Here is a 22,244-nt window from a genome sequence, read left to right as displayed (position 1 = left end):
AGCCCAGGGGCGTGCACGCTGACTGCAGGCATGCCGTGCACAGGTGGCACAAAGCTCCTTACCTCACCCAGTAAATTCTCGTCAGGAGCCCGCTGAAATCAGATGACCACAAAAGTTGGTTTTGTAATGTGGGTTTTTGTTACCAGTGTGATGGACTGGGTCTGAGATGCCGGGTCAGGCTTGGCACCTAGCTCATCAGAACTGCAAGCATGCGAAAGAGCTTGGGCACTGCCCTCCGGACCTGCTTCTTACTGGAGTGCAGAGAGGGAGGCAGGATGAGTTGAGTAATGGTTTGTCAGACCAATGTTCAGAGTGATACTTCTGGATTTCGGGGTTTCATTGCTTAGTTTTTCAGCCTTGATGGTAGTGTGGGATCTGGCAGGATGTCTCTCTCCCCAAAGACAAGAATCACTCTGCAGTTCTTTATGTCGTGTTTAGCAAAGTGGCTATAAGGACTTACGTTTACTGTCTTAAAGGTAAAACACTTTGAAGAGGCCAAAAAGAAGACGGAACGTTTCCACAAGCATTTGAAGCAGCAGTTTTTGAAAGAGCAGGAGAGAAAAATGGCACAGAGGAAGAAAGTGTCCGAAAGGTTTGAAAAATCTCTGGAAGTGTTCAGTCGCAGAGGTGGGAAATCGTCTGTCCCTGCCACCAGCGGCCCGGCTGTGGGCACAGGGACACGGGCACAAGACGCAGCCGCTGCTGGCCCAGGAGGGATGGGGAAACACGCCTAGAGAGCTCCTCCCGCGGGCTGCCCCGCACTGGCTCCGCTGCATTTCTTGTCCACCCACTCTCGTTTTCAGCTTGTCCTGTCTGGAAGCTGGTGCTCAGCCCGCTGCAGCAATAAACCGGCACGATCCCTCGCTCATGCACGTTGCTGCCCGTTTGCCTTTTGAATCGATGGGGCTGCTGCAGTTACTGGGCTGTGGGCTGGGGACAAGTAGGGGAGCAGGGCAGCTTCCAATGGGCTGTTTTCCTCCCAGGCAACAGAAAAGCAATGTAAAAGGGCTTTTGTAGATTTTTTATTATTATTTATTATTTTTATTATTATTTCTTGCTTGTGCCTTTTGAGAAGATCCAAACAACACATTTCACAGCTGGCTGAATTTTCAGAAATGTGATCAGAGGTTCAGGGCGATAAATGAATCTCTTATTAGGGAAAAGAAGAAGGATTGGTAACTTAAGATGCAAGGAAAAAAAAAAAAAGGATGAATTATTGAAGGAGAATGCCTCGAGGCACTGAAGCAGTCAGCTGGACAAGCCGAGGTCAGCAGCAGACATTTAGTTGGTCAGGCAGAATCGGTCGCTTTCCTCCACCCCAAACCCAAACCCAGACCTTCAGAACAACAGCTGCGTACCCGCAGCAGGCTGGGGTTCAGCGGAAGGACAATGCACAGAACGGGAGAGATTTACACCGACCACCCAGCCTGGTCCTTGTGGTGCTGTAGCATTTAGGTATAGCTTGACTTTCCTTTAAAATATGTCCATCCAACTTGTTTTCAAGACTTGCGGTGGAGGAGATGCTACAGTCTCATGGTGGCCTGTTTTTTTCAGCCAGATTCCTGCATTGCGGTGTTGGGATTTTCTTAACATAAATTTTTTTTTTTTTTTTTTTTTTTTTTTTTTTTTTTCGCTTCAGATGAAGCAGAGCGATTTTTTAATGTTTCCCGATGGCCCTGAGGGAATAATTGGACGCTGGAATATTGCTGTCACATTCTCAGTCTCTTCACTGAATTAGAAAATGCTCAGTACCTTCAAAATGTCCCCCTTGGCTGGGATTTCTGAAGAGAGTTTTCAGAAGACCCAAAGGCATCTACATATCCCTCTGATGGCACGACAGCACACTTGGCAAGTTACAGTCTGGTGTCCCAAAATCTGGAGGCATCAGTCCTTGACGATGAAATATGTCTTCTCAGTTTATTGTAAGGCTATTTTTCAAAGAAACAACAAACTTCCCCTAATCTCTGGCTCCTGAAAACAGAGAGACCATTTTTAATTCTTCTTCCTTAGAAGAATTTCAGGTAATTCAGCCAGACTCAGACACCTGAGTGGACGGATCCTTCCTTCTCGACCTCAGTGGTGGACAGTCTGCCTCCTCCACGCTGCTGCCTGGATCCTGCCCAGTACCAGTGGCATTGTTAGTGGTGACATCCAGATGGACAGGAGAAATTACCAGCAGAGGTAACCGCCTCGCAGCCCTGCATCCGCAGACTTTTCCTGCTATGGAGAGGAAAATCTGGATCAGTGCTTCACCGTGACAGTCACTGGGTAGGACAGACAGTAAATGTCGGTACCGGTGACAGGCTGGTGTCTGCCTACTGCGGATGGCTTTAGTTGAAAAACAAGATGAGATGTGTTGAGGTGAAAAGCAAGGAAGCGCCAACAGGCAAATAGCACAGGGCAGTTTTAGAGGAACCTGAGGTGACCTGTGCTGGCCACCCCCAGGTTTCCCTTGTGGGAAAATGCTGGGAGGAACGGGCTGGTCTAACACTGAGTAAGGGCTTCTGGGTTTGGTGCAGACACTCACGTGTCACCACACAACACTTCAGCTCTTGTGTGAATCCCTCCTGGAGCTGCCAGCTGTGAACACGCCACCCAGCCAAAAGTGCACCCAGCTCCTGCGGCCCGCATCCCCGGGGCAGGTGACAGACGTGTGGAGCACGATGAAAACAGAGGGAGGGATCCCCAGGGGGCAGTGGAAGGAGCGACCCTTCCCCACGTGCTGCTGGGCTGCAGCAGACCTCCCCTCTGTGCCCTTTGGACCCTTCTGTACGTCCCTGCCCTCTGCAGCATCCTGGGGCAGCAAGCCACAGCGTTTAATGACCCTATGTGAAGAAAAGTCCTTTTTGTTTATTTTGTCTGGGCAAATTCTCCTCATGCACCCATTTTTTTTTTTTTATTTTATTTTTTTTTTCACTAGGAGAAGCAGCAAATGATTGCTCACTTGTTGCCTTCCCATTTTGTGATTTGGATTTTGTCTCCTCTCCACCAGCCTCGCAGTTTCGGGGCGCTCTGCCGTCAGCCACCCGGGAGCTGCTCCGCTGTGTTGCCACAATACCGGCTGCATCCATCCATCCATCTCCGAAACGGCACCGAGCCTGCGCCGGGACCCCGGGCAGCACCTGGCACGGGGAACGGGGACATCCGTCCCCTGCTGATGTGACCCTGATGTGTGGAGGTGACAGAGCTCACCCCTCCAAGCATCTCCCCACGTGGCAGAGGCCAGAGCTGAGATGCCCCAGGGAAGCGCTAGCACAGGCGGGTGGCTTGCCCACAGCCCCATGCAGGCAAGAAGGAGCACCGACAGCCTGACGGCCAGGTGGGAGCCGCTTGGTGCAGCCTCATTTGAGCACCACGGCTCCCTTGGTGCCCACGTGCTCAAGCTGGACGTGTTTGATATAATGCCCACTGTGTTCACTGAGCTCTACGTTGCAGGTGTGTGCGCTGACCTGGAGCAAGCTCTGGAAGCCCCTGACGTGGATGTGCAGTGGAACAGAAATAGCAGTTCCTGTGAGCGTCTCCTGAAAGCAGCGCTGAGGCTTCGCTGGGCTTGTTTTACTTAGTTGTTCTCCACAGGAGGAAGCAGCTGGATGGGAAAAAAGGCCCACAAAGCAGTGTTAGCTGCTGCCTGCTGTCTGCATGTGCTCCCAGCATGATGCCTGCTTTGCCTCCAAAGGGAAAGCAGAGCTCTTTGTGCCTTTGTTTTGCTCTTAGGTCTTCACATGACTTCCTGTGCCCCTGCTGCTCCTTGGAGACAACTCCTGGACCAAAGCTGTCATCCTTCCTGAAGCCACTGGGGAGGCAAAGGGGTCAGTGTATCCTGCTGTAAATGGGAGCATGTGCCCTGCTCAGCAAAGCCTGGGCATTGCCACCAACAAGGTGCTGGGACCCGGCTCTGGAGAGCAGTGGGCAAAGCCAGCAGCTGCAAGGGCCAGCAACGCCTCCCTGCGCGTTCCTGCTGTCCCCACTGCCACCCAACAGTCCTGTCCCATGGCTATGAGATCTCCACTTCTTGTGGTTTGGCTCCTGTTTAATGCCCCCAAGGCAAGACAGCTCCCCTGTGGCTCAGTCAGGTTGCTGCGTGTGGACCAGCAGCTCCAACACCTCAGCGGTGCTGCTTACAGCACCACTTGCAGCACCGCTCTTGCCTCCCCTGCCCGCATAGTTTGGATCCTTGAGGATCTCTGGCTGGGTGCTCAGGGCAATGATGACGCAGGCTCGTGGGTTTGGTTGTAGAGAATTGGTTCAGGATGGATCTGAGATTTTTCTGGATGAGCAGTTGGGATGACACAGGTTCAGTGACAGCTCCCAAATTGGCCTGGTTTTGTTCCGGGCAGAAGAGCTGCTGCTGGCTCAGAGTGGTGTGTGATGCTGCAGGACGAGCTGGGCTGCCCTGAGCCTGCTCTGCAAGTCTGGGACATCTCCAGTTACCCAAGCCCAGGAGCGAGCTGCAGTGCTACATGTTTTCCCTAGTTTAGAGGAGGTTTGGATGCGACCCACTGCTTTTCCGTCATCCCCCTGCTGGTATGTTCCAAGAAGCCTCCTGTCCCTCAGGCAGGCTGTGCACTTGGGGCGTGCAGGATGCAGCTGGCAGACTCTCAGCAGTCAGTCTCAATCCCTCCTCGAGGTCACGGCTGTCAGGAAGCCCAAGTCTGCATTTCTTGGAGAGCCACGGCCCATTTCAAACGAAGCAATCAAGAGGCTCATCAGCTTTGGAAGGAAAACAACATCCTTTTCAAGACGGATTTAACTGCCAGAAGGCCTTGCAGGGGAGGTGGTAGCCTCTTGCCTCTCACGGGGGTCAGGGTTCAGCCCTGAAGTCCCCGTTAGGAAGTCACAGCTCTCCACAGCTCCAGGGCCCCTCTGCGGTGCTGTGCTGACCGGCAGGGGAAACATCCAGCCGCGGGCATGCCGCCCTCACCTTCCGGCCCTGCTGTGCTCAAGTCCTGCGTCTCCTGCTCATCCTGCAGCTGGGCTGGGCTGGATCCAGCGTGGTCACAGCATCCCACCCACCAAATTAGCGAGCAGAAAGGTGTTCTGATAAGCTCTGTGCTTTCGCTAGGGGCTGAAGGACAGCTTGTCCGGGCCGGCAGGTACAGCCAGCCCGGCGACACGCAGCAGGGCTGGCAGGGACACGTCCAGCCGACACCACAGAGCCCACACGGGCCTGATCCTGCCTCGGCCCCGCAGCAGCCCTGCCGGAGCGGCAGGTGCTGGCCCAGGGGCGGACAGAAATAAAGAAATAAAGGTGCACAGAAATAAAGCTGCTGGGTCGGCTGGGGTGGGCCGGCCGGGTCCCGCAGCCGCTGCGGGGCTGCTGTGCGCTTGCGGCTTCCCCCGAGAGACAGCTGGTGTCACCTGGTGTCACCTGGTGTCAACGACTGGCCCCGAATTCATCCCGTGTTTTTTTTTTTATTATTTTTTTATTTATTTTTATTTTTATTTTTGTTTTGCACTGCTGGGAGCGGGGGGTGGGGGTGCAGAGGAGAGGCGTGCCCAGCGCTGCGGGGCGGCTCCTTCCCCGCCCTCCCATCCGCCGGCCTCCCACCCCAACATGGCCGCCTCAACACCCCGGCCGGTCTCTGGCCGCCGCGGGGCTTCTCATTGGGCAATGGCGCTGCCCATCAAGCGAGCGAAGACGCTGAGTGGCTCGAGGAGGGGCGGCCCCGCCCCCGCGTTCGCGTTGCCTAGCGACCGCAGGCCCCGGGCCGGGCCTTCTTGAGCTGCTGCTGGGAAGGAGCTGGGAGCTTTCCTCCCGCCAGCCTTGGAGGCCAGGGGTTTATTGCTTCCTTCCCTCCTCTGGGGTCTTCTCATGCCCCTGGGGGTTAAACAGCCTCCCTAGGACAGAGACCAGTTCTGGTGTACGAGCCCGTGTCCTGCCTGTGTGCCCAGACCCAGGGAGAGCTCCGGGGCAATCTGAAACTCCCGGCTTTTTCCAAATTACATCGCTCCTCTAATGCTCTTATCCTATTTTCCTTTTAGAAATAAAATCCACAAAAGAGGAATTTGCAACAGAAGCAGCAGAGGGACCCCTGTGCTCTTGCACTGTGTAAGTGTTGTGGCCCTTCTAGGCCTTGACACACTGAACTCCCAAGTGTTGAACTGAAGGCATGGCTACAGCGCATCCAGCTGTGCTCCAGGTGTCATCTCAGGGCACAAAGGAACGAAACCAGCCCCCGGTAATGGGCATTGCGGCTCCAAAGAAGGCAGCGATGGCGTTAGATGCCATGAAGGTGTTAGATCCACATTGGTTAAAACCTGATAGCATTGAAACAGAAAGAGTCGTATCTGTCTTGGATGAGACGACTGCCAAGCTGGAGCTGAGCTGCTTGATTCCACGCATTATCGACTCGCTGGATAGGTTTTCTGCTCTGCTGGGACCTGAGATCACAAACAAGCTAATTGAGCACCAAAAGCTTTCAAACAAAATGGAGCACCTGCTTGCCAGCCCTGAAGAAGAGGACACCATGAAAGCTGAGGAGCAAAGGGTCTCTCTCTGCTCGCTGGAACAAGAGCTGAAGTGTTCTGTTAGAAATATCCTGAGACTTTTACTGGCCAGCCCTTCACTTTGTAAGGCTCTGAAATACGAAACTAGGCCAAGAGAGCCACCAGCTGAAATGTTTATTGAAGCCTTTAGGGAGTTCAGGAATTTCGTGTTTGAGCGACTCCTGACTAGTCCCACAGAAGAGGAAGAAATGGGTCGGTTCATGGAAGATGTCTCCCTCCGGATTAAGAAAAACACCGAAACAATCACAGCTTCACAGGCAGAACTGGTGGCAGCAATCTGTACTCGAGATGAGGAGGTACAATAGTGTGAGAACATGTTTTCTGATAAAGGGTCACTGGAGCAAAATTTTGATAAGCTAAAAATTGACCCCGTTCTCAGAGATCCTAAAGTGGAGGTTCCAGAGATGATTTCTAAACCAGATCCTAAATTGAAATATGCTTATTTCATTGTAAAATGTAATTTAACAATTCCTACTGGATGCTTCATTTTTAAACTTGCATTTGGCATGTTTTGAACCTGTCCACACAGGCCAACTTAAATGGCACAAGTCACTGGGTTTAAAAAGGAGCTGCAGGACAGGCACAAATTACTGCAGTGGTGTTTTGGCAGGGCTACAATGTCAGCTGCCAGGGAGAGGCTCCATTCACTGCTGATGAAACGATGAAAAGTCATTCAGGGAGAGATTGCTCAGATTAAAATCCATTTTTAATATCTGCTCTGCCTTCACTCTTGCTTAATACCAATATTTCTGTGACTTCCAACTCAGTAATCCTAGCTGCCTTGGAGCATTTATAATTAATACGTGATGGTAACATTTCTTCATTTTTTTCAGTGAAGGCAACTGAGGCATGGATTAACTAACGGGCATTCGCCAGGCTCTTTCCGCGAGCCCATGGGCTGTGCCAGAATTCAAGCCCTGGACTCCTGACAAGCAATCCCCATTTTATGTGTGTGCTTTTCTTTCTCCTTTCTGCACAAGGGGTCAGAGGGGAAGGTTTTGTCTCATGCTCCCCATCCCCTCTGCTCCTTGGAGATCTGTGAATTGAGATTTTTTATGTGCAGTTTGGCAGCTTGTCCAGGGCATAACGAGCAAATCTGCTTCACTGCTCCCAGCTGATTTCTCTTGCAGGCAGCCCACTGAGCTGCATCTCCCAGACAGGCACTGAGCCTCATCCGAATCCTGAGGGATTATTTTGGCTCTTGTTGAGATTGGGCAGGCTTCCTCAGACTGCAGTGACAGTGGGTCTTGGTATGGCTCCTTCTTTCTCCAGCTTTATTCACAGGTTCACAGGGGAGCAGCTGGTGGAAATCTGACTGTTCTCCCAGCTATGGCAGGTCCCTATTCTTAGATCACTTCCACCTTGGCAATGTGCCTTACTTCTGCCTACTTTATGCCTCACCTGCAAGTCTTGATGGTATTTCCTTCTTCTTTTCCGGGTCTAGGTTCAGAAAAGGGACAATATGATCAAAGACCTCAAAAAGAGCATGCAAGATCTAGCTGAAGACTGCAAGACCAGCATTCTGCAGGTCAAGTGGGAAGGAGAAAAACAGCAAAAAGAGGAGCTGCAAGCTTCTCAGGCCAGGTGTGCCAGCCTACAGCAGGACGTTCAGCAGCTAGGAGCACAACTCAGTAAGCTGGTACTGGAGCATCAAGCATCAGAGCTGGCTCTCAGAAAGGTAAATGGGAGGAGAGCTTCAGAACACAACATTTAAAACCTGTAGTACTGCTGTTAGGTCTGGCGGCTGGCTTCCGCGACTAATTACTTGGTTCCTGCTAGTTCCTGGCAGGATGCACACGCTGTTTGTCAGAGTGTCCTGACACTGTCCTCAGGCTCTGCTGATTCCAGTGGAAAGCAAGCCTGCAGCGGTGCCAGGGAAGTAGCCTGCTCGCGGGTCCTCCTGACCCAGCTCAGGAAACACCTGCAGGTAGTGCTGTGACACTGCGTGCCGGAGAGGCTGTGCTCTAGTCAAAGTTCAGAGCAGCAAGGCTACAGCAAGACAGGCAAGGCATATGTTAAGAAACCGGGGGTTTGGTGTGGGGTAAGCCGAGCAAACATGATCCAGGCTGTACATAAAAACTTCTCTTCTACTTGGTTGTTTGTAGTATTCGGGGTTGAGTGCCGTGACCCCGGGAGATAAGCAGTTCCCAGTCTGTCTGGCAGTTTGCTGAAGACCCAAACCAAGGAGTCAGGGCTGAGATGAATAAGGGGAAGTGTGACTGACTGCAGTACTGAGCAGACGCAGAAGGGACACGGGAGCAGTGGGCAGGCTCAGGCCTCTGTACCAACAGATATCACCATCTTGGTGACTTTGGGCACGGAAAATCTGGAGCTAAAAAAGACAGAGCTTCCTTTCTTTACGTTTTGCTCCTCCTTGGTGTTTACCCCAAACAGGCGCTGGCCTGCCGTGGGCAGGACTGCACACTCTGGTAATGGGACATCTTTCCTTCGTGCACTGGGCAACGTAGAACAAGGCAGCCGTGAGGGTGGGCAGTGACAAGGCATGAAATACAAGTTAGAGCTGCAGTTCAAAACCCCAGCCACCCATTTACGCCTCCTGTAATGCAGTGGCTTGATCAGCTGGTTTCTTCTGAGGCTGCAGGCCACTGTAGTAGTTGTGATGAGTTGCTCAGCTCAGGCAGAGAGATTTACTGACTACAGACATCTCCTTTCCCTTTCCTTAGCACGTGCTTTAGCCCCGGGTGGCCTGAGGTTGTCCTTGTGGGGTGAATAGCTGGGAAGTGCCGTGTCTGACCTCGTGATGGCCTGGAAGCCCTTGGGACATCCTGGGCCAGTGTCATACAGGAAGTCATGTGGCTCGTGATGGGCTGTGGCTGATCTTTTTCTTGATGCTCCCACGGGGCACAGATACAGCATCTGGTGTTAAACCTGGTTAAACTGCCGGGTCAGGCCACCGTTGAACCATCTTACAACTAGAAATGTCTCTGTTTTAAGAGGCTCCGTATTTGGAGGGCTTTCATGTTTAGCATTCCTCTATTGCTTCAGTTTTAGGGTGGTTGCCCCAGTTTTTCGATGACTTGTCTCATTCCATCGGGCTCGATCACTTCCTACCACAGAACACAGCACTCAGACGTGTTCCGATCCACAGCCCTCACCCAGCTCTGTACTGTAAAACAAACAAGGTGCTTTTGGCCTCAGAGAACGGAGGTCTGGCCCCTGAGAAGATCCAAACCAGGGGCAAAATACACGTCAGCTGGAGGGAGCTTGCCACAAGGAGGTGTTCTACTCCAGTATAATGATGCTGGGGCTCAAAGCTCGGATGCTGTTTTCTAGCTCAGGCTTTTTACTACACTTTAAGTGCCTGCAGGTAACCTACCGTGTTTTTTATTTCAGAGGAAGTGCAGAGCAGAGACGGAAATTCTGAACTGGATCCAGAAATATGACACAGACATGGCAGAAAAACAGGTATCCTCTCTAAAGCGCTCTGCTCTCCCATGAGGAGACACGCTCAGGTAGATCGCTGTCCAAATGGACGTGTGGCTCTCACACAGGGGGCCAGGGAAGTGAGGGGCAGTTCTCCATCCAGAGGAAGTACAGGCTTTAGAAGGAAAGGTATTTTTGTCCCACCTGTGTGTCGTGGAGTTTTCTGTTGTTTTTGCTTCAGAGAAGGTTACACCTGTTGCTAAATCCCACAGAATTTGGGGGCAGATGAGGTGCCATATTATCAGACACATCCTCTTGCTGTTAGGAATCAAGGCTCTCACTTTTGCTTCAGTCCTCAGTCCTGCATGAGCCTAAATCATGCTCCTGTTTCCTCTGACCCGGTCAAGAGATGTCTGTCAAGAAGTTAACACCTGTGTGCCACTGTCTTGGCATCCAGCTTACCCGCAGGAGGCTGAGAATCATGTCAGCACCCGTAACCTTGTCCCTGAGACGGCCCTAGTTGCTTTCATGTTCCTGCCCTTCCATGGGGATGGATAAAAACTGCTGGATTACTGGCAAAGCAAAATGCAGGAGGGGCCCTGACCCTGGTGAGTGCTGTTTGCCATGCAGGGAGGGTTGTGGAGTATTTTTCAGAGGAGCATGAAGACATAAGGACCTGGCATCTCTTGAAATTCTGTGGGTTCTGGGCACATGCCTACTTTTCTGTCCCTTCGGAAAGGCTCAGCTCCCAGCTGCAGGTCTGCCTGGGTAAAAGAACCCTTCCCTAGGGGTGTTCGAGGAGCAGCTGCTGAATATACCGTGGTATCTGCTGTTTTGATAGGCTGAGTATGAGGAGGTTCATGCTGCCTACACCAAGGAGAAGGCCCAGTTGTCCCTGCTGATGGAGAAACACGCTCTGCTTCTCCAGGAGTATTCCCAGATCGAGGAGGAGCGCAGGATATGTCAGGAGAAGAAGAAGAAGGCTTTGGAGGAGTTGGCCACCATGACCCTTGCTGCCACCCGCATCCAGGCCTTCTGGAGAGGCTACTTGATTCGGTCCACCTTCAAGTTAAAAAAGAAGAAGAAGGGCAAGGGCAAAGGCAAGGGCAAGGACAAAAAGGCTAAGAAATAATCACAGAATCTATTTTCTTTCCTTCATCCTCTCCTGGCAACGCTGCTGACTCCTCTGAGACTGAGCTCGTCCAGATAAATGCATTAGAGTTGAGATAATATTTGCATTAAGGCTCCAGCTGTCCAGGGGTGGAGCTGCCTCTCGTAGATTGGGTCTATCAGAGCGGTGGCATGAAGACGTGTCTCTCCATTTCAGGTTTAGCTTTGCTGCTCTGAAAAGGAGGAGGAGGTCTCCTGGTGAAGGGACTGGGCCAGGAGTGCAGATTCCTGGCTTCTCTTCCTTGCCCATACTTTGGTTGTGTGTCAGCACCTGCTTTAGAACTTTACCCCTAACTTTCACCAGTACTGACACACAAGGTGTAGAGAAATGGCACACGGCCCAACAGGGTATCACTCCTGGAAATCCGCATTTTTCATCAGGGGATATCTGAAGGTGGGATGTGGCACAGCCCAGCTCATGCTCTGCCCCGATCATACAAGTTGCTCCCCAAGCCCAGCAGCAAACTGTGCCCCATTTAATGCCTATTCCCGTTTTGACAGCACACTCTCCTCTGGATTCTCCAAGGCCTAATGCCCTGAGAGCACTCTGCAGCCTTTCCCTTTCACAGGGCCAGGAGTTACTTTATTTAATTCCTCTCTCTGCTTCTCATTGTCAGTAACCATGCAGAAACTCTGTAGCATGGGGCTCTTTGCTCCTGTGCCTGCCAGGGCTGAAACTGGGCACGGGTGGAGTTACAGAGGTTTGACTTTGAGGTTTTACTTTCTTGGGGAACTAGGCTGCTGAATGTGACCAGTGTGACCCGGGCAGCTCCTCTCACATATTCTTCACATTTAACAAGTCTCAGAGTAAACAGCTTTTTGATCCAGACTGCCCGTGACATTTCTGCACTCCCTGACTTCAGTGGCTCGTCACTGCAGACTCTTTTCCCAGGAGAGGGCAGTGATGGTGGCTGCAAAGCCCCAGCAGCCCCCAGTTCTTGGCTGCCTCTCTACCCCCTGCTCATAAATGGGTACCTGCAGCAAACGGACTGTGGTGCTATGCAGACCAAGGCGGAGAGGGACCATTTTCCCATGGGCAAAGAGGCCCTGGAAGTGTTCAAAGCCTCAGCTTGCAGCGAGGGGAAGATCACGCAGCAGAGCCCTGTGTACCGAATACACGGCCCTGCCAGATCTGCCCTGGATTGTTTGGTTAAAAGCACGGGGTCACTGTGACACCTCCTTAACACGCTCGATGTGAATCATGGTTTTTTTGCCATCGTGTGTCCAGTCCTGTGCAGGATCCCAAGTGCACGCTGTGATCACCCACACCTGGACCCAAGGTTATGACAGGCAGGATCAGGTGAGACTCATCCCTCCTCAGCCATGGCCAGCGGAGGTTTCTTCTCTAGTTTGCAGCCAGAAGAGATTGCAGGATCCGTGGAGACTTTCGCAAGTTGGTACCCATGTGGGTAGTTTGGGGTATGATTACACCAAGAAGGAATGTTTCATCTCCAGGTAGGCTTCGGTTTACAAATACCCACAGCCCTTGAGTTCTTGGCAAAAGAAGGTTTGGACATGCTTTTTTAAAACCCTTAACAGAGAATGTCAGCGTGGTGCAGCGGTTGTTGGACGCTGATTTTGATGCCTTCCTGTCCGAGTTTTTCTAAAACTTCCAGATGTTACCTCCAGATGCCAAACCCTATCTGGAGAGATGTTCAGCTGGGTGGCAGTCCCAGAACACCTGATGGGAACCTTTCAGCCTTTAGGGTCCAAATTTCTCTCAGACTGTTTCCAGACACAGGACTTACCCATATAAGCTGTCTCAATATCTGCTAGTGCTGGCGATGCTGGCACTCATGGTTGAAGGTCTCTCAGGGGTGCCGCTTCAGAATGCGAGGAAATGTTCAACCAGCTTTAGCAGAGCAGATGCAGCTCTGTACAGAGCAGTGGATTGAGTTCAGCTACATCTTTTTTCACCCTAGGAGCTGCCTGGCCCAGATCCTCAGCCTTGGATCCAAATCCATTTTCTGGAGATGTTTCCGAGGCCTGTGTCAGAGGCTGTGGGAGCCTCTTTTCCCCTTGCTGCTCATCACTGGCTGGCCCCAGCCTCAGCATCTCTCTGCTGCTCAGTCTCAGACTGGCCATTCAGTGCTAATGGCACTTGTTCACAAGACTTTTATTTACTGCCAGCCTACTGGGACCCTGTAACTGTTGTGGGGTCACCTGTGGGCCTCATGTCACCCCACCTGCTCCTCCTTCCAGCACAGCCTCCCTGCCTTGCAGTAGATCCATGGCCCAGCTGTCACGCAAGACCAACTTCTGCCCACAGGGGCACCAGCATGGAAACAGGAGGAAGCAGCTGAGATCCTGGCTCAGGTGGCAAGGAGCGGCGTGGTGACTGCTGGCCTTCAGTCCCCACGATTTATTTCTTTTTCTGGGGTGCTCTGCGGTGTATAAGTGTTGGTGCCACCACAGCTTGCTTTTCTTCTCCCCCTGGCCATGGAAGGACTCCACACCAAGGGCTGGCCTGGTCCCCCCGGGCATGCTGAAGCCCCCAAACAGCAGCTCGTTAGCACAGGATGCGCTGTCACTGTTTCGGCTCTTACTCGGTGGATGAGGGGCTGGGCTGCCTGAGGTGGCCAGTCCCATGGCTGTGTTCATGGCCAGCATCAGCTGGTGGCCACCAGGGCCCTGCGCGGACCCTGGACCTCACGATTCAGGGTGTTCGTGATGGCAAGGCTGCGAGTGAGCAGACAGAGGTGCACGTGCAGGTGATCAGCAAGCAGTGATGCGATTAGTGGGATAAGAGCAGATTAGCGAGATCAGGAAAAGGAGATCCTGGTGGCTGGGAGGGACGGGAGGGCAGCGTCTGCCAAAGGTCCTTGTGGTGCTTCACCAGGCTCAGCGTGGAGAACAGTTCCCCCCTGCAAACCAGGTGATGCCACCACCTCACCCAGCACTGAGCTGGTGACCGTGGGGTGCTGCGGTCCTTCCTCGTGCAAAGGTTCTCTCCTGGGGACCTTCATCATCCTGGAGGCCCTTCCTGCGAGGCCCCCTCCTCCTGCAGGGCTGTGCTCGCTGCCCCCAGCTGCGGCCGTCCTGAGTGCCGCTGTCGGGGCTGTCACACGCCGTGGGGCCACCCCTCGTGCTGGCTCCTCCGCCCCTCGCTGTGAGCTGCTCATGCCAGGATCTCAGCGACTTCACGTGTCCTCTTGCACATTTTTATTCTTCCCTGTGTTGTCCTCATTTTAAAGCCGCCGTAAGGGTGTTGCAGAGTGTTTAGGGGGCTGCAATGGTCCCACCACTCAGGGCTGTTACCGAGGGCCCATGGCTGCACGCCTGCCCGTGCCCGTGGTTCATCGTCAGCCGCCTCTGGCCTCCCTGCCCCGCAAGGAGCCGGCTCCCGCCCGGGGGGGGTCCCGGGGCCGCCCGGCCGCCCCCCCACAGGCGCCCCGGTGCTGAGGGGGCGCCCCCGGCCGCGGGGCCGCAAAATGGCGGCGGGAGCAAAATGGCGGGGGGCGGCGGGGGGCACCGGGGCCCGGCCGGATCCCGGCCGGATCCCGACTGGATCCTGACTGGATCCCGGCCCGATCCCGTCGGGAGCCGCTGAGGCCCCGCCGCCAGGGGGCGGCAGCTCGTCCCCGGCCCCGGCCCGTGACGCACCGCGGTGCCGCCCCCTCGCCGGTGCCCGTCGGAGCGGAGCGGAGCGGGGCGGCGGGGCCGCGCCGCGGGGTCTATGGGGAAGGCGGCCGCGCTGTGCAGCGGCAGCACCCGCGGGCTGGTCTCGCTGCTCAGCGCCGTCCCCTGCTTGGCCTGCCACGAGCTGCCGGGCCCCGGCCGCCGAGCCATGAGCAACGAGGCGGCGGCGGGAGCTGGGGGCCGGGGCGGCGGGGGGCCGGCGGGGGCAGCGCCCGCGGCCCCGGGCTCCGACACCTACAAGGGCTGGCTCTTCAAGTGGACCAACTACCTGAAGGGCTACCAGCGCCGCTGGTTCGTGCTCAGCAACGGGCTCCTCAGCTACTACAGGTACCGGGACGGGGCTGTTCGGACCTCGGGGCCGGGGGCTGCCCTCGGGAAGCCGCTCCGCGCTGCCCCTCTGAGGGCTTCTCCCCGAGGGCCGGCCGGGAGCTGTCTCTCTGCTTTCCCCTGCAGCTGCAGGCACCCGGCGGCGGCAGGCCGGCGAGCCGCACACCCCCGGCGATGGAAACCCGGCTGGCTGCGGGGACAAACCCCAACCCCGCGTCCGGGCCCGGCCCTGGCAGGCCGCAGCCCGGCAGCTCCGTGCTGGGCTCTCCCCAACCCGCCCGGGCCGGGCGGCCCCGAACGCGGCCTAGGCGCGGGGGGCCCCGGGGGCCTGTCCTGGCCCGGCCCGGTTCGGCCCCGTGCCGCTGTGCCGGGCAGAGCCGTGCCGCAGGGTCAGCTGCTGAGGTTCAATGCTCCTCTGCTTGTAACCCTGTCAGAGTATTTTTATTTTTATTTTTTTTAACTGGGGCCAAGTCTGTCACGAGCGACCAAGTGGCTTTCTGTAGCGGTTTTCTTAGATTTGCGCAAGTGGGTTTATTTTGAGACAATTTTGGGGGATTTAGGCTGAGACAACAAACAAAACCACCCAGGAAATTATTTGGAGCGGTGGGCGAGAGTAGAAGCAGTGTCACGGAGCGCGGCTTCCAGGTGCGGACCTGCGGCGGCTGCTCGGGGACGCGATGCCGAAGGTTTGCAGGGCGCTTTTGGGAGGGCTGCTGCAGGCATCCCGGCTGCTCGGTCTGGTGGTCGGGCCTGGCGAGAGCCACGTTAACTCAGTTGTGAGTCCGGAGTGCAAAAATCAGAGAACACGGGAAAGTTTTCCTTAAACAAATGGAAGAAATACCTGCGATGCTCTTCAGAACAGCTGTTACATAGAGGCAGTGCCGACCCCTGAGTGTCAGCAGGGATTGCTTATGGCAGAGAGCTCCTGCGAGAGAATCCTGCGTAAACAGGCATTTATATTCGTAAGTACTGCTTCTAGCTCACTGATAGAGCAAGGAAGCTCAAACTGTCAGGCAGTGCCTTTCATCTGCCTCTTTTATGTGAGGAAATTGCTGGAGAACACTTGGGCTTCTGGTTGTTCGGCTCTGATGAAGGGTCTTTAAGAATTGAACTGTAAAGGTCTCTGGCTTTGTGAGCCCCATCTCCCATTGTCTGCTGTGTCTTTGTGCTCATCACAGCTCTGAGGAAGCATGCTAGAATTTTCTTTTTCTGTCTTTGCTGCTGAAGGCCGTACAGGTTAAATCGTGAGCTTTGCTGTGCTCTCCTCCCCTCGGTGGCTTTTGGCACTTCTGCAATCTGAATTTTGAAAGACGGTTGTCCTGATGGACAGCCTTGTTGATTTAGCTGTTGATTACTCAGGACTGGCTTGAGGAAGGTGATAAAAACTTCATTTTGCTTGTGCACAAAAAGTCACCTTAATTGAAATGCTGTGCCCTGATGCCTAAGTGGCCTCCTTGTGTGTATTGATTTAGTTGCAGGCTGAAGCGTTTCTTTTCATTTGAGTTTCCTGCTGTTCACTGCTTAGCTTAAAAAACAAAAACCAGAAAGCCTATCAGGTTGCCTGGTCATGGTTTTTTTTTTTTTTTGGTCTGTGGAGTTGAGCTCTTAAAGCCCTTTGAGGGCTCTGGAGCTGAGTGGAGGTGGTGTAGCGCCGCGCGCAGGCGTCGCACAGGGAGCCCTCCTCGGGCAGAACGCCTGTTTGCTGCCCCCTTGGCCGCACGGGGATGGTTTTCTGAATTAAAACTTCTACCTGGGATTCTTTCCAAACAACTTTGAGTATTAAAAGCCTCCTGTATCTCTGCTAGATCAGTGAAGGCATCAAATCTTGCTGCTTGAGAAGCATCTGTGCAGGATGTGGGCTTTTGCTTCATGTTTCTTACTCTGAACCTGTGGAAAATGGGGATAGCTGAGTAATTATTTATAATTTTCCCCTGCAAAACCTTCTTGTGGAGTGAAACGTGTGGGTGTGGGAGTTGCACAGCAAGACTGTTGGCCAGGCAGCCTCTCCCTTGCAGACACTGAGCGCTGCCTTTCCTGACCGCTGAAACCCAGGGGTCGGGCTGGGCCCCTTCTCCGGCAGCATCCCGGGCTCTTCCCTCTCCACGAGGTGCTTGCAGGCTGGCTTTGCTTTGCAGGCCGGTGCTTGAATAGCTACAAATGCAGCTGAGGAATGGGCAGGGCTGGTGCCCCGGGCATGGCAGGGGGCACGGGGTATGTGCTTCAATTAGCATAGTTGGCACCTAATTGCATGGCAGCACCTGGAGCACTGCTGGCCCTCTTCAGCCAGGAGACTCATCTGCAGGATATTCGGGGCTTTCATTGCTTGGGAATGACTGGCATTTGGAAGGTTGAGTAGCCCCTTGTTTTCTTCTACATTTTAATTGCCCTTGATTGTCCCTTTTATTTATTTATTTAATTTATTTGACTAAGTTTTCTGGCTGACTCGGAAATCGCCTCTGTGCTGGAAAGCTGTGTTCAAGCACGGCACAGCTACTTGTTTCATTAATGAGCAAAACTCTTTCCTGGCAGGCTGCCACTTGCAGATTTATCATTAGCTATAATTAGTGTGTGTATGGGAGAACCTCATCACCTTGAACCGATACGGGTTTTCAGGGAGGTTAGAGAGGATCTTTAGGTAAGTATTAATTCACCAAAGATTGCCGCTGGTTCTTGTGACCGATGTTCTAGCTGTGGGTTGTCTTCTCCAGGCAGCTTGCTCATGTTTCAAGTAGCTCGAGTTTCGTCTTGTCCCCACTACAGCTTTGGTGCACAGCCCGTTATTTGTGGGCTGATGTCTGAAGCGTCTTCAGCAGTGTTTGCTGTGGCCGCAGGAAGTAATGGTCAAAGCAGTGCCAAATGGAGAGGGAAGAAATATTTTGTGCTGTGTCTAATTGCTCATGGTTGTGATGTGAAAGGCTCCCCGCCGGCTAGCAGCCTGAGCTCCCCTCTCAGCTCCTGCAGGAGCGAGCTGTGCCTGGAGCAGATGAGCTGTCCTGCTGGCGCTGGGATGGCGGTGTGGTTCCCTGGAAAAGCTGTGTTTCCCAGAACAGGCTTCTTCACCCAGAGGTGAACTCTTGATTAGCGCTTTAAGGTCTCGAGTACAACCCAGAGGGGCTTTCTCTAGCTGAGACTCCCGTTGAAAGCTGAGGCGGTGAGTTCAGGCAGGAATTTGGAATCTGCCGCTGACAGCAGCGGAAGAACTGAGGGCTTCCAGAAGCAACCTCTGGTCTCAAACCCCTGCACAACTCGGGGCCACCCCGTGAGGATGCCCAGGGCTTCCAGCTGCTGAGGTCTGAGCATCTCCAAGGTATGAGATGGCACAGCCTCTCCAGGCCCCTCTTTCAGTGTTGGACCGTTCCCCCTGAGTAAAAGTTGCTTCCATATACATCATTTTCACATAATAAAACGAGGGGGGAGAGATTTTCCTAGCATGATTTTTAGAACAGCTCATCTCTCCGCAATTATCAAGTAGCTGAATGTCCTTGACTCTCTCGTCCTCGGGGTGATGGAGCATGCAGGCTTTAAAGACAGCCCTGTGGCTGCATGGTAACTCCGAGCGACTTGTATTTAAACAGCATGGAACGCTTGTTTCCACTCATCTTGTTTTCACACGGTGCTTGCTTTATCCATATGGCGCTTTGCTGTTGATCGTTGTTCATCTCTTGCCTGATTTTGAGGAATCTCATCGTCTGTGCTTTGCAACCAGAGACACGGCGCGAGTCAAAGCAGCGCTCGAGCTGCTCGGCCAGCTCGCTCTGTTTCCAGTTCATGCTGCACCGAGGGAGTTGCTCGACTCTTAAATCTAGTATACTGGCCCACATGCCTGATTGGATGAAGCTGCAGCAGAAGTAACTGGTTTATCTTGTGTAAGTACTCAATTTTGAGGTGGCCAGAGGAGCAGCGTGCCCCGGTTTTGTGCGGTGTAGCTGCAGCCCATGTTGCTGACTCAAGGTCAGTTGCATTGTGAACTTCCAGAGAGCATCACTCGTGCTGCAGTTCTAGTTCCTGGAGATGTCTGTGGGTATGAGGCTTATTTATGGGCTCAGCTGCGTGGATACCTATGGGATGATAAGATGCCTGTCACTCATTTCTAGTCTCAAGTGTTCCAGCTTTTGTTGCTGTACTCGTCCTCAGCTGTCCTCCACGAAGGCAGAGGAAGGTCGTTGCTCCGAGCCCTGCATCGCTTCCAGGCACTGCTGGGAGCTGCCTTTAGCTCTGCCTTTTGCAGCTGAGAGCTGCCATGATCTGGCTGCCGTTTAGTGACAGCAGTGGCTTTGCTTCCCTCTAAGAAATTGCCACCAGGCTCCAGGTTGCCCTTCCTCTTCTCCACCCTCTTGGCAAGGTGGAAGCCAGAGCAGGCGCCGCATGCTGTGGCTGTGGGCTGGAGGCGGTTGTCCTTGCTGCTCCAGTGGCACATCGCTGGCCCTTTGGCTGTAATTCCTACACCCATCTCTTTCCATATTTACTATTTAGATGTTTAGTTCTGATTTCCCTTGCTCCAAGCACAGGTTTAAGTTTGTGCTCACCCAGTCAGCACCGCTGAGTCGGTGCTGAAGGAGCTGATGTCTTGCCAGAAGTAATGCAAGCAGCTGGCACAGAGCTCCCTTGCTTGTAGTTGGTTTTCCAGCAGCCCTCTTAAATTCTGCCCGGTTCTCTTGCAAAGAGGCGTTTTCACTCAGCAACTTGCAGCATTTACTGCTCTGTAAGTCGCTGCTGAACCTCTCTGGCTTCACTTACCTGTGGGTTGATTTCATGTTGCAGCAAGCCAGGCTATTGAACCTTTCCGTATTGTGTTGTGCTTGTGTATAAATTACGCTGTAGCTAGGTCACTTGGGTAACTTTAGGGGACTTAAGCAGGCCGTGATATCGGAGCCCTCTGCTTCTTGCAGGTCTCCTCGGATCCAGCGCTGATGGCCAATGCTGGGGTCATCACCTGAAACGTGAGTTGTCCCAGCCCACTCCCCGGAGGGCAGGCGGCGCTTCAGGGCTGAGCACGGAGGTGTTGGGTTCCCTCTGGGTCTTCATTCAATTACTTTAATCATTCCTCTGGCACCTTGGCAAAGATCTTGGTACATTTTCTATCAACCTTTGTTTGGTTTCGATCAAAAAGCTTGTTTAATAATTAATTGCTTCATTTTTCTTTGTCTGACTGCTGCAGGAGGGGCAGCCTGAGTTAAAGCTGGAGGATAACTGGGCTGGACGTGCTTGTTGCTGCTGGGTCAGTGGCTGCTGACTCACGCGGGCATGTGCGCGCGGACGCCTGCGCCGAGCCCGCAGGCTGTGTGTGCATCAACTTCAACATTAAAAATGCAAATTGAAAGCGTGGTACCAGGGGGCTGGGGGCACGATTCGGCCGGTGGTGGCAGCCCTGGAATAAAAGCAGAGCGCATCTCCTCCAGGCTGTTGTGTGATTGACTTCACCTCTGCGAGCCCAGGCTCAGGGGAGCCGTGGCTGGTTGCTCTCGGTCATCGCCGCTGTTGCTTGTGACTGGCGCTTCTGAGCTGCTGGCCATGCTGCTGCTAGCCAGCCCTGGCGTGCCGTTCAGTGCTTACGTGGGCCGCGATACAATTTTGCAGCGTAAGTAGTACAGTCTGGCTTGCATGCACGCGTTAGAAACGAGCTGTTGCATTCGGCACGGCGCGTGCGTGCATCCAGCAGTCCTTCCTTTCACGCTCCTTTGGGCCACATGGTATTTCTGTCACCCTTCCTGATCGTTTTTGCCTTTTTTTTAAATCTAGCTCTTCAAGATCGGATATTTGTGCTTTGAAATCACGACTGGGTAGACGTATGTCCCCACCGTGACTGTGGAAGAGGGCCTTAACTTCCTAAAAATAGTCTAATTCTCCAAATCTTTCTAGTTAAAGAGAGCTGTGCAGGCATGCAGAGCAGGTTAGGGTAGTTTCTGCAATGCAAGTGGGGATAAATACGGTGCTGTGGGATTCTGTGCCTCTCCTTCCCTCCTTTAACACAAAGCACCGATTCTTAATGTTGGTTATTAATCACTGAAGCTGGTTTCTGCTAAGCATTTTATAAGGAATGGAGCAGAAGATGCTGTCCTTCACCCTACTGCTTGCATATTACTGCAGTTTAGGTTGGGGATGGGTGTGGGTACCTCAGCAGCGTCCCTACATCGCTGTTAACAAGGGGCAACCTGCCTGTTTCCTCGGCACGACCGCCTGCTGCGATAACGGGCCCGCAGTCACGATGCCTGCCCTGGGCGTGCGTTGGGGCTGCCGGCTCTGCTGCCTGGACCTCCCCGTGCTGGGCCACCGATGGCACGTCCGTCACACAGCCGTGGCTGCTAACTCGTCGGTACCGCCGATCTGCGCCTTGTGAGGGTACGGAGACGTGCAGCAGGTGAGGGGTGCCCCTACCCTGCAGCTCGTTGGCAGTCGGTGAAGTTTCCGGCTCTGGTCTGAAGTCCTTGTTGGGGCATGCTGACCTCTCACTGCTGCTGGATACCGTTCAGTTGCCATTTATTGTTCCCGTGTCACCGCTCGGATGATCCCCAGCAGAGCTGGTGGAGCAAGAAGTGCTACAGGTTTATAGTGTGTGGTCAGGTGAAACTAATGCGCGGCTTTATCTTATCCAAGCAGCTTTTCCTTTCCGTGTTGCTCGTGTGTCTCTGTGTCGGTGAGATTGCTGCAGCCTCTCTAACTTCGAGCATTTCCTGGGATGTAGTTTTTTGGAAGGCAGGAGGTAAGGCAGTACTTGTACCAAAAGCTGTTTTATCCGAGGTGGTATTTTATTTTTAAACTGCTTGTAGGTTGCTGCGTCTTTGATGGAACCGGTACAAAAGGTGACAGAATCATCTTAATCTTGTGTAACTCGAATTGAGCATGCACAGCACGCTCTCAGCACCTCTTGTTGAATCGCCTTGTCTCAAGACAAGGTGTAGGACTCCTGTTGGAGCTGGCTGCTGTTCCCAGCTCCTGTCAAGGAGCTATTAGGAGTGTTGTGCAGCTTGGTGTGTGTTACGTGACCAAGCACTGCACACTGATTCATTTTTTGTAGACATGAGATCACACAACATTATTCCCAGCATTTGCTCTGCAGTATCTTTATCAGCGGGTTGCTGTGCACCAGGGAGACGGGGAACCCCAGGCAGACACAAGGAAATGTGTTTCCACTGGGAGTGAGGCCAAATACTGAGACGGGCTGGAGGAAATTCTTGGTGGTGCTCAAACTCTGGCTACACAGGGTCCTGCGTGAGCTG

The 22,244-nt window shown here is 53.5% G+C and overlaps 2 protein-coding genes across 3 annotated transcripts in view; both read left to right on the top strand.

Annotated features, from left to right (window-relative positions):
- Positions 1-5,683: 5,683 nt before the first annotated feature.
- IQCD (IQ motif containing D) lies at positions 5,684-13,288 on the top strand. The gene is made up of 4 exons (XM_035341015.1): positions 5,684-6,803; positions 7,952-8,185; positions 9,862-9,933; positions 10,733-13,288. The coding sequence occupies exons 1-4, from the start codon at positions 6,111-6,113 to the stop codon at positions 11,021-11,023; spliced, it is 1,290 nt and encodes a 429-aa protein (XP_035196906.1). The 5' UTR covers positions 5,684-6,110; the 3' UTR covers positions 11,024-13,288.
- Positions 13,289-14,663: 1,375 nt separating this feature from the next.
- The window catches only part of OSBP2 (oxysterol binding protein 2), an 80,829-nt gene continuing 73,248 nt past the window's right edge, over positions 14,664-22,244 (top strand). The window contains exons 1-2 of one of the 2 annotated variants that reach the window (XM_035340620.1): positions 14,902-15,027; positions 19,917-19,967. In XM_035340620.1, coding sequence (XP_035196511.1) covers positions 19,945-19,967 — 23 coding nt within the window. In that variant the 5' untranslated portion in view covers positions 14,902-15,027; positions 19,917-19,944. Of the gene's footprint in view, positions 15,028-19,916; positions 19,968-22,244 lie in introns of both variants that reach the window. The other variant, XM_035340618.1, reaches the window with a different exon arrangement.

The sequence above is a fragment of the Oxyura jamaicensis genome, chromosome 15, assembly GCF_011077185.1.
Source record: "Oxyura jamaicensis isolate SHBP4307 breed ruddy duck chromosome 15, BPBGC_Ojam_1.0, whole genome shotgun sequence".
Classification (NCBI taxonomy): domain Eukaryota; kingdom Metazoa; phylum Chordata; class Aves; order Anseriformes; family Anatidae; genus Oxyura; species Oxyura jamaicensis.
Note: the sequence above shows the minus strand (reverse complement) of the source record. Positions and strands in the feature narration are given on the sequence as shown.

What these genes read in the sequence shown, in the direction of transcription:
- IQCD (XM_035341015.1), top strand. Translation starts at nt 6,111, where the DNA reads ATGGCTACAGCGCATCCAGCTGTGCTCCAGGTGTCATCTCAGGGCACA. An exon ending in TCTGTACTCGAGATGAGGAG is followed by an intron (nt 6,804 to 7,951) that starts GTACAATAGTGT and finishes TTCCGGGTCTAG; the next exon opens with GTTCAGAAAAGGGACAATAT. An exon ending in CAGAGCTGGCTCTCAGAAAG is followed by an intron (nt 8,186 to 9,861) that starts GTAAATGGGAGG and finishes TTTTTATTTCAG; the next exon opens with AGGAAGTGCAGAGCAGAGAC.